The 17,218-nt window shown below is 45.4% G+C and overlaps 1 protein-coding gene across 1 annotated transcript in view; it reads left to right on the top strand.

Annotated features, from left to right (window-relative positions):
• The window catches only part of abtb2b (ankyrin repeat and BTB (POZ) domain containing 2b), a 77,873-nt gene that overhangs the window by 57,834 nt on the left and 2,821 nt on the right, over window positions 1-17,218 (top strand). Inside the window, exons 4-16 of the mRNA XM_083762949.1 lie at window positions 3,570-3,722; window positions 4,381-4,546; window positions 5,391-5,480; window positions 6,215-6,316; window positions 6,859-6,955; window positions 8,240-8,375; window positions 10,217-10,452; window positions 12,209-12,387; window positions 12,914-13,019; window positions 13,480-13,582; window positions 13,972-14,059; window positions 14,685-14,753; window positions 15,920-16,033. Coding sequence (XP_083619075.1) covers window positions 3,570-3,722; window positions 4,381-4,546; window positions 5,391-5,480; window positions 6,215-6,316; window positions 6,859-6,955; window positions 8,240-8,375; window positions 10,217-10,452; window positions 12,209-12,387; window positions 12,914-13,019; window positions 13,480-13,582; window positions 13,972-14,059; window positions 14,685-14,753; window positions 15,920-16,033 — 1,639 coding nt within the window. The remainder of the gene's footprint in view (window positions 1-3,569; window positions 3,723-4,380; window positions 4,547-5,390; window positions 5,481-6,214; window positions 6,317-6,858; window positions 6,956-8,239; window positions 8,376-10,216; window positions 10,453-12,208; window positions 12,388-12,913; window positions 13,020-13,479; window positions 13,583-13,971; window positions 14,060-14,684; window positions 14,754-15,919; window positions 16,034-17,218) is intronic.

Raw genomic sequence — 17,218 nt, 5'->3', positions numbered from 1 at the left:
AATGACTGCAAAGGACAGATGTAAGACAGAAGAGAGAGACGGATAACCACATGAAGAGAGAATACATCAAGAGAGCGAGAGAGACGAAGGGAGCATCGGGTGCATCCACTAATCCCAGTGACTTTAAGTGTTGCACGTTGACAAACTGCACAGTGCCGTCTCACCTTTAGATGGATGTTTAGTATTATAATGCCCTCTCCCCCCCCCCCCCCCTGTGCATGTCACACTGACATTTCTCCATGTCTGTTCTCGTGGTCGCAATATTCCCGCCCCGTCAGTGAGATGTGTCCTTTTCTTCTGCAAGAAATTGGCTGCCATCTGTGAGAAGCATATTTTAGGTTGTTTACGATTCTGCTAATACAGCTTTTCGTTACTTCTCTTCCCCCCCCCCCCCCCCCTTATATTCACAATGCAAATGAAACCAACATTCCTGGTTTCTCCTCCTCTCCTCTCTGTAGTCATTCCCTTATGGCCGAAGAAAGCTAATACACACAACCTGGCAGTGGCAGCCTTGGATAAGCAAATAAACACGGATAAGTCATGTATGTACGTGTGTTTGTGCACGTGTGCGTGTTCTTATTTTCACAGGAAAGTGCCATATTAACCATATATGGTCGGTGTGTGTCTGTGAGTGGGAGAGGTGAGATGCTTGGTATGTGTGTGTGTGTATATTTGTGTTTGTGAGTCACTGTGTGCACAGGTCAGGGTCATGGGAAGCCCAGACCAGACACACATAAGTCATGGGGTTGAGCTTGTGGGAGCCCATGTGCAACATGTCTGAGTCAGTGATGGACACCAACATGTCTGAGTCAGTGATGGACACCAACATGTCTGAGTCAGTGATGGACACCAACATGTCTGAGTCAGTGATGGACACCAACATGTCTGAGTCAGTGATGGACACCAACATGTCTGAGTCAGTGATGGACACCAACATGTCTGAGTCAGTGATGGACACCAACATGTCTGAGTCAGTGATGGACACCAACATGTCTGAGTCAGTGATGGACACCAACATGTCTGAGTCAGTGATGGACACCAACATGTCTGAGTCAGTGATGGACACCAACATGTCTGAGTCAGTGATGGACACCAACATGTCTGAGTCAGTGATGGACACCAACATGTCTGAGTCAGTGATGGACACCAACATGTCTGAGTCAGTGATGGACACCAACATGTCTGAGTCAGTGATGGACACCAACATGTCTGAGTCAGTGATGGACACCAACATGTCTGAGTCAGTGATGGACACCAACATGTCTGAGTCAGTGATGGACACCAACATGTCTGAGTCAGTGATGGACACCAACATGTCTGAGTCAGTGATGGACACCAACATGTCTGAGTCAGTGATGGACACCAACATGTCTGAGTCAGTGATGGACACCAACATGTCTGAGTCAGTGATGGACACCAACATGTCTGAGTCAGTGATGGACACCAACATGTCTGGACACCAACATGTCTGAGTCAGTGATGGACACCAACATGTCTGAGTCAGTGATGGACACCAACATGTCTGAGTCAGTGATGGACACCAACATGTCTGAGTCAGTGATGGACACCAACATGTCTGAGTCAGTGATGGACACCAACATGTCTGAGTCAGTGATGGACACCAACATGTCTGAGTCAGTGATGGACACCAACATGTCTGAGTCAGTGATGGACACCAACATGTCTGAGTCAGTGATGGACACCAACATGTCTGGACACCAACATGTCTGAGTCAGTGATGGACACCAACATGTCTGAGTCAGTGATGGACACCAACATGTCTGAGTCAGTGATGGACACCAACATGTCTGAGTCAGTGATGGACACCAACATGTCTGAGTCAGTGATGGACACCAACATGTCTGAGTCAGTGATGGACACCAACATGTCTGAGTCAGTGATGGACACCAACATGTCTGAGTCAGTGATGGACACCAACATGTCTGAGTCAGTGATGGACACCAACATGTCTGAGTCAGTGATGGACACCAACATGTCTGAGTCAGTGATGGACACCAACATGTCTGAGTCAGTGATGGACACCAACATGTCTGAGTCAGTGATGGACACCAACATGTCTGAGTCAGTGATGGACACCAACATGTCTGAGTCAGTGATGGACACCAACATGTCTGAGTCAGTGATGGACACCAACATGTCTGAGTCAGTGATGGACACCAACATGTCTGAGTCAGTGATGGACACCAACATGTCTGAGTCAGTGATGGACACCAACATGTCTGAGTCAGTGATGGACACCAACAGTTGTGTCCCAGAGAACACTGACTGAACGTAGACCAGCGGTTCTCTCAATCGCTTGAATTTCAAGGACCCGCATAACTCTGAGAGTGCACAAATGGAACCAAATTATTGTCTCCACCAGGCCGAAGGCATGTGGGGAGAGTATGTTTCGCACTCCGTCCGTCCGCGTGTGTGTCCGTGTGTCCGTGAACAGCTAATCTCGGCCACCGTTAACCCGGTCGATGCCATATTTTGCACACACACTCCCTGGATGCCAACCATGAACCTCTGCCCCAAACTTTCCAGAACGGCCTGTTATAGCGCCACCAGGAGGCCGCTTTGTGCAAAACAAGTTTTTCGATGCCATATTTTTCACACACACTCCCTGGATGCCAACCATGAACCTCTGCCCCAAACTTTCCAGAACGGCCTGTTATAGCGCCACCAGGAGGCCGCTTTGTGCAAAACAAGTTTTTGCACAGTACACCTACAGATTTTGTCCAAACATCACGCAAATTGGTACACAGTCTCTCTAGAGCCATTCAACGAAACGTGTCTTTCAGATTTATCAGACTCCATCCTGATTGGTTAAGATTGGCTTCCAAAGTTCACAGGAGTGCTCAGTTTCAAACAAAATGCTGCAAATCATGAACACATCGCGTGATTTCCGTGAAATTGTGCACCCACATTCCCACTAGGCCGAGGACGAAATGCCACATGAACAATTTCAACTCAGCCTCAAGGTGGCGCTATAACTGGCCGAAAAGTGTTTTTACCTCTAACTGCACGGATCTGTGGATAACCTGGTGGAGACCTGTGCCCGGAAGGGCACTTTTTCTAGTTTTGTCTGTTCTCAGAGTTACAGACCTGTAAGGGTCCATTTGGTACCATTGGGTACCATTTGGAGTACTAAAAAAATCACTCTCTTTCTCTTATGGGGGTCCCTGGCACAAAATCTTTCCAGATGCGGCCAATTACATATCAATTACATATCAATTTGACATGAAAATGTTGAAGAACCACTGTCCAACATCATGTACACAGTAAAAAAAAAACGTCCATTATATACACACGCTTAAAAAAACGTAAAAAGTTGACATTTGGAGAGACCATGACAAAACGGACAAATAACACTTTACTGTGTGAAAGAAAACATTTACAGAGGCCCCCAGTCTTCTGCGCTCTGGCATGAAATACTGTGTGCGTGTGCGTGCGTGTGCATGCACTGCATGCTCGTTTGTGCGTGCGTGTGTGCATGCATACGTTGCAGCCGACAGATGAAGTGCAGTCCGTGTGATGCTGACGATGTGTCATCTTGTCTCTTATAGGCCCTTCCTGTTGCTGCCACCGCTGATGGAGTGGATGCGAGTGGCCATCGTTCACGCCGAGCATCGCAGGAGCCTATTGGTGGACAGCGATGATGTCAGACAGACCGCCAGGCAGCTCCTTCCCGGGCTGGACTGTGAACCCCGACAGCTGAAGTAAGACAAAAGACATGCACGCACGCACGCACGTGCACACACACACACACACACACACACACACACACACACACACACACACACACACACACACACACACACACACACACACACACACACACACACACAAATGAATGCATCATGTTGCACAAAAGCTGCTCTGTGTTTATTTCTTTGAATCTATATGAACTGTAGCTTCATTGTCTGACTAGTCACTCTGAAAAACACGCTCCACTTAAGGATGAAATATTGATTCTTGTGAGAATAAACATTATGATTAAAGATTAAACAAATTAAAAGGTGGCCTTGGTCTGGCTCGTGCACAGTAGAATCCAGGTCATTTCTTTTCATTTTTTGTACATGTTCAGACTTAAATGAACACTGGATTTCTACTGTGTGGATGTCAGTTTTGCAGTCAGTATATACAGTAGAATAAATGTATTTGTAATTGTATACACGGATGGGCCACAAGAAGCTTTGTCTATAATCTTTGTGTATTTCACTGTCTTACTTTGCTGGTATGAATGGATCTCACAGAAACTATACATACTGACAGGAATTGATCCAATAACAAATTGTATCTCTCTCTCTCTCTCTCTCTCTCTCTCTCTCTCTCTCTCTCTCTCTCTCTCTCTTCCCCCCCCCCCCCCCCCATCAGGCCTGAGTGTTGTTTCAGCTCATTCAAGCGTCTGGACTCCAAGGCCGCCACAGACAAGTTCCATCTGGACTTGGGCTTTCGCATGCTCAACTGTGGACGCACAGACCTGATTGGTCAAGCCATCGATCTGCTGGGGCCAGACGGCGTCAACAGCATGGACGACCAGGTAAACCAAGGAGTGGATTCATGCTCTGGTGATAGACCTCTAGACAGCTTTGAAGTTGCTTGATTCAGTATTTAGACATTTTATATTAACCCATTCTGACCTGAGATCAGATTCTAAAAATGTCTGTTTGAAAATGACAGTTTTCTGAAAAAGCTATGTCAGTGTTCTTCGATTTTTCAAAAATAGCAGACCTACAAGCTCGTAGTGCGCCACTCGGTGGTGCGCTATGAGCTTGTAGATCTGCTATTTTTAAATAGCTAAAGCATAACGTAATGCTAACACGCCTAAAATGGATTAATTTCAGTATAACCATCCTAAACCTAAATCCACATTTTTTACTTTTAAGTACCCTATATCCTAACTGCATGCATGCATAACAAACCAAACCTCACAGAGTTATGATTTTAATTGTGGAAGGACCTGCTTCAATAGACATGCATGCCTATGTTACAATGGGCCTAGACCCATTGAAAAACACCCATCCTTGGTTCTGGTGGATGACATTGTCCTTCTAATCTTAATGTGTGGAGGACTGGAGGAATGTTTGTTCTTCTCTTTCTTAGAGGAAAAAGGTTTTACACATACCCCTCTATGCCAGTCACCAGAACTATACTGTACTGTTTTAAAGAACCTAACATGGTTGAAATGGAGTGAGGAGTGTGCATGTCTCTGCGTGTCATGCACGTGTGCCGTCTGGAGCGGAGACACACTGTAGCAATATGCATCGGAAGTAACACTGACAGATCGCTGACCTCATGTGTATTTCTTTCCTCCTCCTCTCTCCGTCTCTCCTCTCCGTCTATCCGTCACGGCTGTGGCGCCCCCTCGTTGTGTCTTTCATCAGGGTATGACCCCTCTCATGTACGCCTGCTCAGCTGGAGACGAGGCCCTGGTCCAGATGTTGATCGATGCCGGGGCCAACCTCGACGTGGCGGTAAATACTCACACGCTAGAACACAAACACATGCTGCCTTCACAGGCCGCTGGTCTGTGTAAACCGCTCCAAGCTTTACTACCAGCCATTCCCAACCTGTGGGGATATGGCAAGTGTTTTGATTGATTGAATGATTGATTGATTGATTGATTGAATACATCATTGGGTTTTTTTGTTTTGTTTTTTTGAGGGGTGCTAGCTAGCCCCTCCTATGTCCAGCTTTGAGGGTTTGTGTAAACACAAACATTGTCCTAACACAAACATTGAATGCCATTGACAATGAATGGCCAGTTTTGAGAGTTTGTATAAATACAAACATTGTGTAAACACAACCAGTGAATACAAAGGTGAGGATGCAAATTGTGATTGGCCGGAATGAGATGATGTATGATGATAAGAGCGCTCCTCACTCCACACGGGTGTGATTTTGGTCCTAACACAGACATAATGCCATTGACAATGAATGGAGAATTTACGTCACATGTGTCTGAGCAACAAGTCCTACACAAAAGTTTACTTACAGTCTCGTCTGTGTGTGTACTGGTATGTCACTCTGCCTGCAAATGTGACCACCCAGAGGGCGCTGAAAACGCAAGCTTGTAGATCGGCTATTTTCGACAAATGTTCCCTCTAGAATAGGGATGGTAGCGTTCAAGTAGTTAATGGTAAGGGACCCCCTGTGGTAGACCTCCATGTTGTGGTGTGTAATAATGGCTGTCTTTCTGTGTTTCCAGGTTCCACCCTGCTCCCCAAAGCACCCTTCCGTTCACCCGGACAGCAGACACTGGGCGGCCCTCACCTTCGCCGTGTTGCACGGCCACATCTCTGTGGTGCAGGTAGGGTGAAAACATGTGCATCCCTCAACGCACGGTACACCAACGTAGACATCATACTGTTTTGGACTTTTGACATTGTGCAGCATGTTAAGATCTCGTCGCTTGTTCAAAACCGCGACAGGTAAAGTGTTGCGGAAATATAGAGTTCTCAAATTCCCTACCCGAAAATCTATGCTAATTAATGAATCAGGCCGGTCCGAGTCTGGGGTCGGCCCAGTTAGGGCCTGGCCTTACGTTTCAGGCCCGTTGAGAAGTCTTCAAATTGTTACTTTTCAGATCCTGAATGGATCCAATTATTGAGTTTGTTTGTTAATACTTTCCATTGGTTCAACTATTATAAAACCCACAGACACACTTGACCACTTTCACTTTCACTTAATTTTGTGGAAGTGAAATAATATCCATAATGCCATGGAACTCAGCTGTGTGTGTGTGTGTGTGTGTGTGTGTGTGTGTGTGTGTGTGTGTGTGTGTGTGTGTGTGTGTGTGTGTGTGTGTGTGTGTGTGTGTGTGTGTGTGTGTGTGTGTGTGTGTGTGTCTAGCTCCTACTGGATGTTGGGGCCAATGTGGAGGGAGCTGCCGTCCGCAATGGACAGGAGAGCACAGCCGAAAGCCCGTTACAGCTGGCTTCTGCAGCAGGTGGGTGCACGTACACACATGCACGTACACATACACACGCACGCACAATTTGTTAAGCTTTTAGAATAACACCCACTGATCTTGCGAGAGATCGAATTATGGTCAATGGTGGACAAATATTCAACCAATTGAGTCCAAGTATAGATGCTCTTGGTCAAATATTACTCAACAAGTGTGGGTTGCCATGTAGAATTTGTACTACATTTGAAATAAAACAATAATACTTTTCCCCATTCCTGGAAAAGTAGTGGGGTCAAAAGTACAATATTTGTCTTTGAAATCTAGACCAAAAAAGTAAAGTTCAGATTCTCCAAGTACAGCGCTCAAGTAAATGCCCTCTGTTACTGTGTCCACCACTTGGCCTGCGAGAGAAGGATTGAGTTATATGGTGGACAAATTGAAGGAAGAAGTGAGGAAATGAGAGGGTTGTTGTAAAGCGGAGATGAGGGGTGGAAGGAGCGCAGTGCAGTGCAGCCTGCTGCGGCGGTTCAGAAGCTGCCCGGCTGCATTCCTCTGTGGGAGAGTTCACAGGCCACACATAGCTGCAGCCAAACGGGACACACGCGCCACATGCACATGCTCCACAACGCAGCTGGTTGTGTGTGTGGTTGTGTTTGTGTTTGTGTGTAAAGGTCAGATACCACCCCTATCCTATAGTTCCGGTTGTACAGATTGTTATTTAGATAGCATCGTATTGTTTAGACAGATGCTATAAATAGAGCCACTATGCTGCTCTCAATGCATTCTTATGTAGGCCTATGTGACTAGTTACAGAGCGTTCCTTATTGTAAGTCACTCTGGATAAGTGTGTCTAAAAATACCTAATTTGTCATGTAAATATAAGTAGTGAGTTTCCTATCATAATCACTGTTACTATCCACGAAAGCCCTATATACTTTGCCGTGTACAACGATTATCCTATCTATAAGCTCACACACAGAATAGCATTCTTTGACTATTTCCGGTATTGACAATTCTTGCCTACAATGACAAGCCCTAAATACGGATGCCCGGTTGAAAGTGGTTACATTTGCTTTAGGGCAGACGTAGAATACGCACATCGACGGGCTGGGTGCTGGGCTAAAAGAAACTTAAGTGAATTGGATGGAGCCCGCACACCAAAGGTACTAGCAAGACGTTCTTTATTTAAATACTGACAACGTTTCGATCTGTTAGATCTTCATCAGGTCATGTCAGGTCATTCACTTTACATTTGCTTTAGGGACACGTTTAGGGACCTTTGCGTACATGATCAGATTATGTGTGTGTCTGTGTGTTTTCCAGGCAACTACGAGATGGTCAGCTTGCTCCTGGCTCGAGGGGCTGACCCGCTATCGAAGGCGCGCGACGGGAACGCCCTCACCTCGTCCCTCTACGAGGACATGAACTGCTTCAGTCACGCCGCAGCGCACGGCCACAGGTATGGGGAGGCATTATTGATAGTTAGGATTGGAACCAAATAGACCCAAACAACTGTTTGGGTCTATTTTGGGTCTACTGTAACTCTGAGAGTGTACAAATGGAACCAAATGGACCCCTTACACTTACAGGTCTGTAACTCTTGAGAGTCTACACATGGAACCAAATGGACCCTTAAGGGTCTGTACATCTGAGAGTGTACAAATGGAACCAAATGGACCCTTACGGGTCTGTACATCTGATAGTGTACAAATGGAACCAAATGGATCCTTGCAAGTCTGTAACTCTGAGAATATACAATTTGTTTATACATTTGTACTTTCTCAGAGTTATGCGGGGTCCATTTGGTTCCATTAGTACACTGTCCGTAGCGCGGCACCAAGTGCCGCGCTACGAGCTTGTAGATCTGCTGGAAGGGAGACAGGTCAGGCAATCCTTCCATACAGAGTCCATCTGTCCCAGAACAGCAGCTGGCAGAGTAAAAGCAATACCCACCTGTTCTCTCTCTGTGTGTGTGTGTGTGTGTGTGTGTGTGTGTGTGTGTGTGTGTGTGTGTGTGTGTGTGTGTGTGTGTGTGTGTGTGTGTGTGCGCGTGTGCGTGTGTGTGTGCGTGTGCGTGTGCGTGTGCGTGCGTGCGTGCGTGCGCGTGTGCGTGCGTGCGTGCGTGCGTCAGATCACAAGATATAGACTCAACACTTCACATTCCAGGGTGATTGTGACAGATTATGTAATCAGAGAACAAGGAAGGATTACTTCATGTAATTGTCATTGAGATAACCACTTAAAGCTGCACTCCCTGGGATTCGAACCTGTGACCCCTGAGCTAATGGAGCTAATTCATTACTCTAGGGAGAAATTTAATTTTGACCTTAAAGGGATAGTTCACACTTTTTTAATTTAAGTTGTATGAAATACTTGACATTAATATATTGGTTGCAACAGTATTAATTGATTGCCCGAGTCCCGTGGTGGGAGTTCTGCTCAGGTTTTGGTGAATATTAAGTAGTTCCGGTCATTTTGTGGGGGGCGCTGGGGCATTAATAGTAAATTAATCCACAAAACTAGCGTCATTTGTATTGTTGAGCTATTTCTAAAATATTAGTGCAACTTTAGCTCAACTTTGACCCCACTATCACATGGATCTATTCTTTGGGTGTGATATGGACACAAAAAACATAGTTCTGTGTGATAGAAGGGTAAAAGAATTACGAAAGTTGCACTATATGGTAGAAATAGGTCAACAATGCAAATTATGCTAGTTTTGTGAATTAATTTACTTTTAATGCGTGGCCCCCTGTGCCCCCCACAAAATGACCAGAACTACCAAAACCAGAGCAGAACTCCCACCACGGGACTCGGGCAATCAATGAATACAGTTGCAACCACTATAATAATGGCAAGTATTTCATACAGCTTAAGTTAAACAATTCTGAACTATCCCTTTTATTTTGTCTTCCAGTAGTATGCCTGCCACATGGATCTAAAATATGTCTCAATAGAAGAGCAGGTAGACTAACTATACCACACAGCTGTGTTAGTTACTGTATGGACATACTCCCATACAGATTGGTTACATTTTATTTGCACAAAAAGTTACCCCATTTTGCCCTGTCTTATATTCTTTGTCATATGATGGCGTTATGCTGTGAAAATTACTCATCTACAAGCTCACATCTCCTTACTCATCTTGAGACGCACTGTGAAGTTGCAGATCTGCTGTTTAATCATTTCACAATGTAGAGTCACCTGGTTGAAAGTGGTTAACCAGTGGTTAAAGCTAAGTTTCTCTATCTCTCTCTTCTTTCTTTCTTCCTTCCTTGTCTTCCTTCCTTGTCTTTCTAGGAATGTGCTGAGGAAGCTGCTGACGCAGCCCCAGCAGGTCAAAGAGGACGTCCTGTCGCTGTATGAGATCCTAGCGGAGGGGGTGGTGGGCGAGGAGGAGGCCGGGGGTCCGCTGCCACTGGCCGAGGGGGCCATGCCCAAGCTCTGCAAGGCCCGCATGAAGGCGCTGCAGGAGGCCAGCTACTACAGCGCCGAGCACGGATACCTGGATGTCACCATGGAACTGCGGGCCATGGGTACGTGTGCAAAGGAAACCAGCGTCACTTTTTAGTCAAGTGCCGTACTTCGAGGGCCACTTCACCTGTTTTTAACCTATGTCCATGCAACTGGTCCTCACTGAAGCTGCGTTCACACGGGTATATGCAAAGATACAGTCTACCATTCATTGTCAACGGAAGCCAGCAACATGACAATGCAATGACTCAATGGTGCATGTAGCTCACCTCAAATTATGCTCTGATCTTTGCAACTTTGTATCTTTTCGTCTGAACGTGTGAATGCCACATAAATTACATAATGCTCATGTCTATCCACTCTGTGTCTCAGAGGAGGGCTGTGGACAGTTCTATCCACTCTGTGTCTCAGAGGAGGGCTGTGGACAGTTCTATCCACTCTGTGTCTCAGAGGAGGGCTGTGGACAGTTCTATCCACTCTGTGTCTCAGAGGAGGGCTGTGGACAGTTCCCCACTCTGTGTCTCAGAGGAGGGCTGTGGAGAGTTCTATCCACTCTGTGTCTCAGAGGAGGGCTGTGGAGAGTTCTATCCACTCTGTGTCTCAGAGGAGGGCTGTGGACAGTTCTATCCACTCTGTGTCTCAGAGGAGGGCTGTGGACAGTTCCCCACTCTGTGTCTCAGAGGAGGGCTGTGGACAGTTCCCCACTCTGTGTCTCAGAGGAGGGCTGTGGAGAGTTCCCCACTCTGTGTCTCAGAGGAGGGCTGTGGAGAGTTCCCCACTCTGTGTCTCAGAGGAGGGCTGTGGAGAGTTCCCCACTCTGTGTCTCAGAGGAGGGCTGTGGACAGTTCTATCCACTCTGTGTCTCAGAGGAGGGCTGTGGACAGTTCCCCACTCTGTGTCTCAGAGGAGGGCTGTGGACAGTTCCCCACTCTGTGTCTCAGAGGAGGGCTGTGGAGAGTTCCCCACTCTGTGTCTCAGAGGAGGGCTGTGGAGAGTTCCCCACTCTGTGTCTCAGAGGAGGGCTGTGGAGAGTTCCCCACTCTGTGTCTCAGAGGAGGGCTGTGGACAGTTCTATCCACTCTGTGTCTCAGAGGAGGGCTGTGGACTGTTCGGAAATTCGGAATACAAACTAATAGAAACGTCAGGCTTTCTATTCCTGTAAAGTTAGCATGTAATAAAAGCCACTTGCATTAATAAAAAATAAATATTGTGTTTGAAATGACCAAACCTGCCTGCCAATGATGTCACTGGTAGGCGGCTTTTTGAAGTGTCCACAGCCTTCCTCTGAGACACAGACCGGGTAGAAAACAATGCTACCCTAATTTATGGATATGGGTGAAGTGGTCTCTAAGTACAATTTCGAGGTACTCCACTACATCTCAGAGGCAAATAATTATTGCGCTTTTTACTCTGCTCCAATTATGTGAAAGCTTTAGTTAGATCAAGGCTCTGGGCACACATTTCGAGATCACAAGCTTGTGAGGTTGTAGTTGTAGAGTAGACACAGCTATTCTAGGTGAGTGTCATGACGTGCCACCAAGTGTCACTGAGACTTAACCCATTCTGGGCAGGAACCCCTTTTGGTGTTAGCATTATGTTATGCTTTAGCTATTGAAAAATAGCAGATCTACAAGCTCTCGGTGGCGCGCTACGAGCTTGTAGATCTGGTCTTTGAAAAATCAAAGAACAACTGACATAGAAACATAGCTTTTTCAGAAAACTGTCAGGATGTAGAATTTTTTTAAAGAATCTGATCTCGGGTCAAAACGGGTTTTAAGCGCTAAATATTGAATGCATCTCCCCCCTCATCATGACCAGGTGTGCCGTGGAAGCTCCATGTGTGGCTGGAGTCTCTGCTCTCTTCCCAGCAGCAGTCCAGCACGGGGGTCACCCTCTCCCTGCTCAGAGAGTTCACCTCCATCAGGGAGGAGGACTACTGTCTGGAGCTGGTCGACACGGGCCTGCCCCTCATGTTTAACATCCTGCGCACCACCAAGGTATGAGCCTCTCGGCTCTCACGACAACCAACGCACACTTTTTATATGTCTTGTAGAGTTTTGTCATGAAATATGTAACACAGAGGTTGTCAAAGTGGCGTCCTCGAGGGGGTTCACCAGCAAAATGAGCATCAGTTTAAGCACTTTAACCATACACTTCAACTATATTCTATTGCTGAGGCAACACCTACCATCAGCTCCCAGTACTGCCAGTACTTACAGCATGTCTTAGTTACCAGAGCCAGGCTACTTTTTAAAGGCTCACAGGAGCTTGTACATTGTGCTATTTTCGAAACATTTTGTGAAAATGTGTGAAATCATTTTGAAGACAATTTTACAACATAAATATCTTATGGGGGACACAAAATCATGCCAGGTGTGAGTCCACAGCCAACTACACATCAATTTGGGAGTCCTTGCCATGAAAAAAGTTAGAAAATCACCAATGTACGTAGAAGTAAAAAAATGATGTTGTGTTATTAACAGCTGCACTCTTCTCCTGTCTGTCACTTGTATTTTCATTCAGAATGATGCTATTACCCAGCAGCTGGCGACCATCTTCAGCCATATTTTTGGCCCAGCATCTCTACCAACCATCCCTGAGGTGAAAGCCACCCTCTCAGCGCAGCTGGGTAAGCAACGCTTTTGAAACCTTCACGTGTTTGGACAAGTAGCGATGATGCACAAATGACACAACATTACATTTGGACTTCAAAGGTCTTTTGCGGTGGTGTAAAGCAACTAAATACATTTACTCAAGTACTGTACAATGTTGAGAAACTTTTTACTTTACTGTAATGTATCCCATTTTCGGTACCTTTACTTCCATTCCACCACATCTCAGTAGCAAATATTATACTTAATAAGTAATTTTGGTACTTTAAACTACTTTTGATACTGATACTTTTGTACTCAAGTAAATTTTGATTACCGGACTTAAAACTGAGTATCTCTACGTTGCAGCATTGATACCTTTACTCACTTTTAAAAACTAGTACTCTAGTACGAGTACTCTTTCCACCACCACCATTGTTTGAAATTGTTCTCCCATACGGAGATTGAACTGTTGCCGTCGTCTGTCTTCCCCCGCAGACCCTCACTTCCTGAACAACCAGGAGATGTCTGACGTAACGTTTGTGGTGGAGGGTCGACCGTTCTATGCTCACAGAGTCTTGCTGATCACCGCCTCGGACAGGTGAGAGGCCGTTTGGAGCCTTGCCATGCATGCCATTTAATAAGTTGCTACATCTATTCGCTCCGTAAGATCAGAGTTTTATAAGTTTAGGCTGAGCTTTTTTGCCCCATCGGTGAGAGGCAAGGATCAGCATTTTATATTATAGTGCAGTGACTTTTGGGCGCATGCAGAGTAGCTCATCCAAACGACTTTACACTGGACTTCCTTGGGTCCTCACCTCAGCAATACACCCGCAAAATGTAAAGTTGATTAGATGAGTGGTTTGTGAGATATGCAAAAGATATACAGACAGACAGACAGACTATACATACATACAGAGATTCCTGGAATGTATTAGATAGATAAATCGCATATGTAATCATTCTGACTGATGTGATTTTCTTGATTAGATTCAAGTCTCTGCTGGCGACCTCGGGTCCTGACGCGACCCCTGGCAAGGAGATTGAAATCAGCGACGTCAAGTACAATATCTTTCAGGTAACAAATCAGTTTGTTGAGTCTTCACTTAAAAACCTGCATCATATGTTGTACACATATTTGTGTCCTCCTACTCAAGGGATGGTGGATATCCGATTTGTGGAAGCTGTAAGGATTACTTGTATATTATCTAGAAAATGATATATATAGACCCTTTGGATATCAAACATAAACATTATTGTGTTCAGTACCCTCTGTAACCATTCGTTAAAGATTAGCCAATGCTTTCCTAGAGATCACTGGCTCTCAAAATTGGGTCTGGGGACAAATGGCAAATATGAAACTGTGGATTCTTGAAATGCCAAAAGTTGAGAATCACTGTCGTTGGGTTGTACAATTTGTATATGATAGTAAGAGAAGGAATTGCCAGCACTCCAAAGTCCTTCTGGTAGTTTTTTATTCATGAAACATGAAATTCATGTAGTTTTTAATTCATGAAACGTCAAGCCTTCTTCAGTGAATTAAAAAGCACAGGAACAACTCTTTGTCCTATACATTGAGTCTTGTTGAGCCCTGCACCCGGTAAACTATTGCTGTTTAGTTGTGCTAGTTTTGCTTCTACTTTGTGTCATTTGTGACCAATAAAGCTGGACATGACAAGTGACATCTGACCTCTCCCCTCCAGATGATGATGTCATACCTGTACTGCGGAGGAACGGAATCACTGAAGACCAACGTGTCTGACCTTCTACAGGTGAGAATGACCCAAGAATCACTACAATGTGACCAGTTTAGTGTCACATCACAGGTTACATGTGTGAGAAAGAAGTTGGTGAAATTTGTTTTTGTGCAAAGCTCCACCGTTTTGTTGTTTTCAGAAAGGAAAGAAAGAAAGAAAATCTAAGACATCTACATATCGTCTCTGTCGAGGTGGAAACCTCACATACTGTATCCAAAAACTGTTACTTTTCAGGGTTCAAATGTATAAAACGGCAAAAGTTGCAGATCTACAAGCTCAAAATGCATCGCTTCGTGCCACGTTTCTAGCTTGTGGATCTGCTACTTGGGAGGCTTTTGTGTGATGCTATGATCAAGTAGGGCGTTCATTTACGAATAAATAATAATATGGAGATAGGAGGTGGTGGTGCAAAAAAGTAGGTGCCGACTGTGTGTAAACACAGTTGCCCTTCATAGACGTCCTCTGTGGACACCACAGTTATCACCATTACAGACCAACACAAATACAAAACAGATGCGTAGAATCGGTCCGACTTAGAAATATCCGTGACAATCTAATCATGTGGTTTGGATGCGGAACTCTTGTTGAATGAAGGGGAATTATTGTGTTTCCTGCTCCTTGCCAGTCCTGGCCCCTGCGAGTATATTCCTAGTATATTTATCGCATAATATTTTACTGCTTGGGTTTAATATTTAATTATATTCGTTTGAATCTATCTATTTAAGTAAGTAAGTAGATCAAAGTGGCTTGAACACCCTTGTTTCACTTTGATCTACTGAAAATGGGGTCTATCCCCATTTTCAAGTGCTAGACCGCTGGGAAATGGTTGCTGTTGCAACACCTACCATCAGCTCCCAACTTACCGCATGTCTTAGTTATCCAAGCCATGCTATTGGCAGAGGCCAGGATCAAACCCAGTACCTTGCACTCCAAAGGCTCCAAAGGCTTGTAGATCTGCTATTTTCACTAGTTTGGGTCCTAGGGAGACATCACATTTCTCTTTCGGATGACGGGCTAAAAAGTTTGGAAACCACTGCTCTATATCGACTGAGCTACCAGGACATTTATCCAATTATGATTTCATTACGCAGCCACTATTTGACTATGTATGTGATGTTGATGGCAACATGGAGCATTTTGGGTGCGTAACAGCACTAATTATTTCTGGTGTTCTCTTGTAGCTGTTGTCAGCTGCCAGCCTGTTCCAGTTGAGGGCGCTACAGAGGCACTGTGAGCTCATCTGCTCCCAGAACATCACTCTGAACAATGCAGTGGACATCTACAGGACAGCCAAGGTAACATGTCCGCACGCACACGCACGCGCACGCGACTAATTCCCATGCCAGTTGCCGTGGGCTCCCCGCGCCCACCCGCCTCCCCGCTCCTCTGGCCGTGACCATGCGACAGACTGTATCAAATATGAATGATGCAGAGACACCTCCCAAACAATTTTGCCGACACGGTTTGTTTATTTTTGGACCACAATTCTATTATATGAGACGATTTAAGATGACCCCATGTTATTCTCCATAGAGAAGAACTTCAGTGAAACAGGGGATGAGAGATTGCATCAGGACTTTGGCTCAGTCTATACTAATAGTATAATGAAAAAAACGTTTTACAAACACTTCAACCAGAACTAGACCTATATCTATATTATTATTATTTAGCGCTTGCTGTGTTGTGCCCATAGACTGTAAAGAAACATGGACATAGCGTTCTCCGGGTCTGATATGGACGTAAAATGAAGCCTGTCAGTCCTTGAATTGTAAATCGCCATCTTTCTAGATCCGTTTGGGCCCAGCTGAGCCATTGGCTGCCCAGACAACGAGGCGGGACTTCCCCCCTTCTTCTTTGTTGGTTTTTATTTTGACTCGAGTGGGTGGGGGATCCCGTTCATAGACTGTAACGGTAGCCACGCCCCTCGGAACATACGCAACTTTATGGTCATTTTTGTAATAAATGGGACCATGATTTTCCAAAAAGAATATTATGACATTATAAATGAGACTTTAAACTAGTGACTGGAAGCAGAAAGTATTCATGACCATGTTTATTAAGGTAATACAGTCTAGGTGAAGTTGGGCACAAATACATGGATCTCTATGGAGCTATGGGGTTTTTTGAGCCCAATGACAGCGCCACAACAGGCCATTATATGAAATTTCAGGAAATCCCGATTTCCTTAGTGGCTTCACAAAATATCTGTCTGACTGCCCCCCTGGTTGTGCCGCTTCAGCGTTGCCTGGCACAGCTGCCTGTCATGCTGTGGATTCATTTTCTTGTCTCTCCGCTCGCAGCTCGCACTGTCATCCTGTCCAGAACAGGGAGGTGGGTGGGCGTGGGGGAGCCCACGGCAACTGGCACGGGAATTAGTCACTCGCCACACACACACGCACGCAAAAATGTGAGCAACATTCGTGAGAGCCCCAAATCCATATGGCCACCATTGACAAGGCAAAGTTTTCTAAATTTCATTA

The sequence above is a fragment of the Protomyctophum parallelum genome (genome assembly GCF_964188405.1).
Source record: "Protomyctophum parallelum genome assembly, chromosome: 4".
Lineage (NCBI taxonomy): Eukaryota > Metazoa > Chordata > Actinopteri > Myctophiformes > Myctophidae > Protomyctophum > Protomyctophum parallelum.
This window is presented reverse-complemented; position numbering and strand designations above follow the sequence as displayed.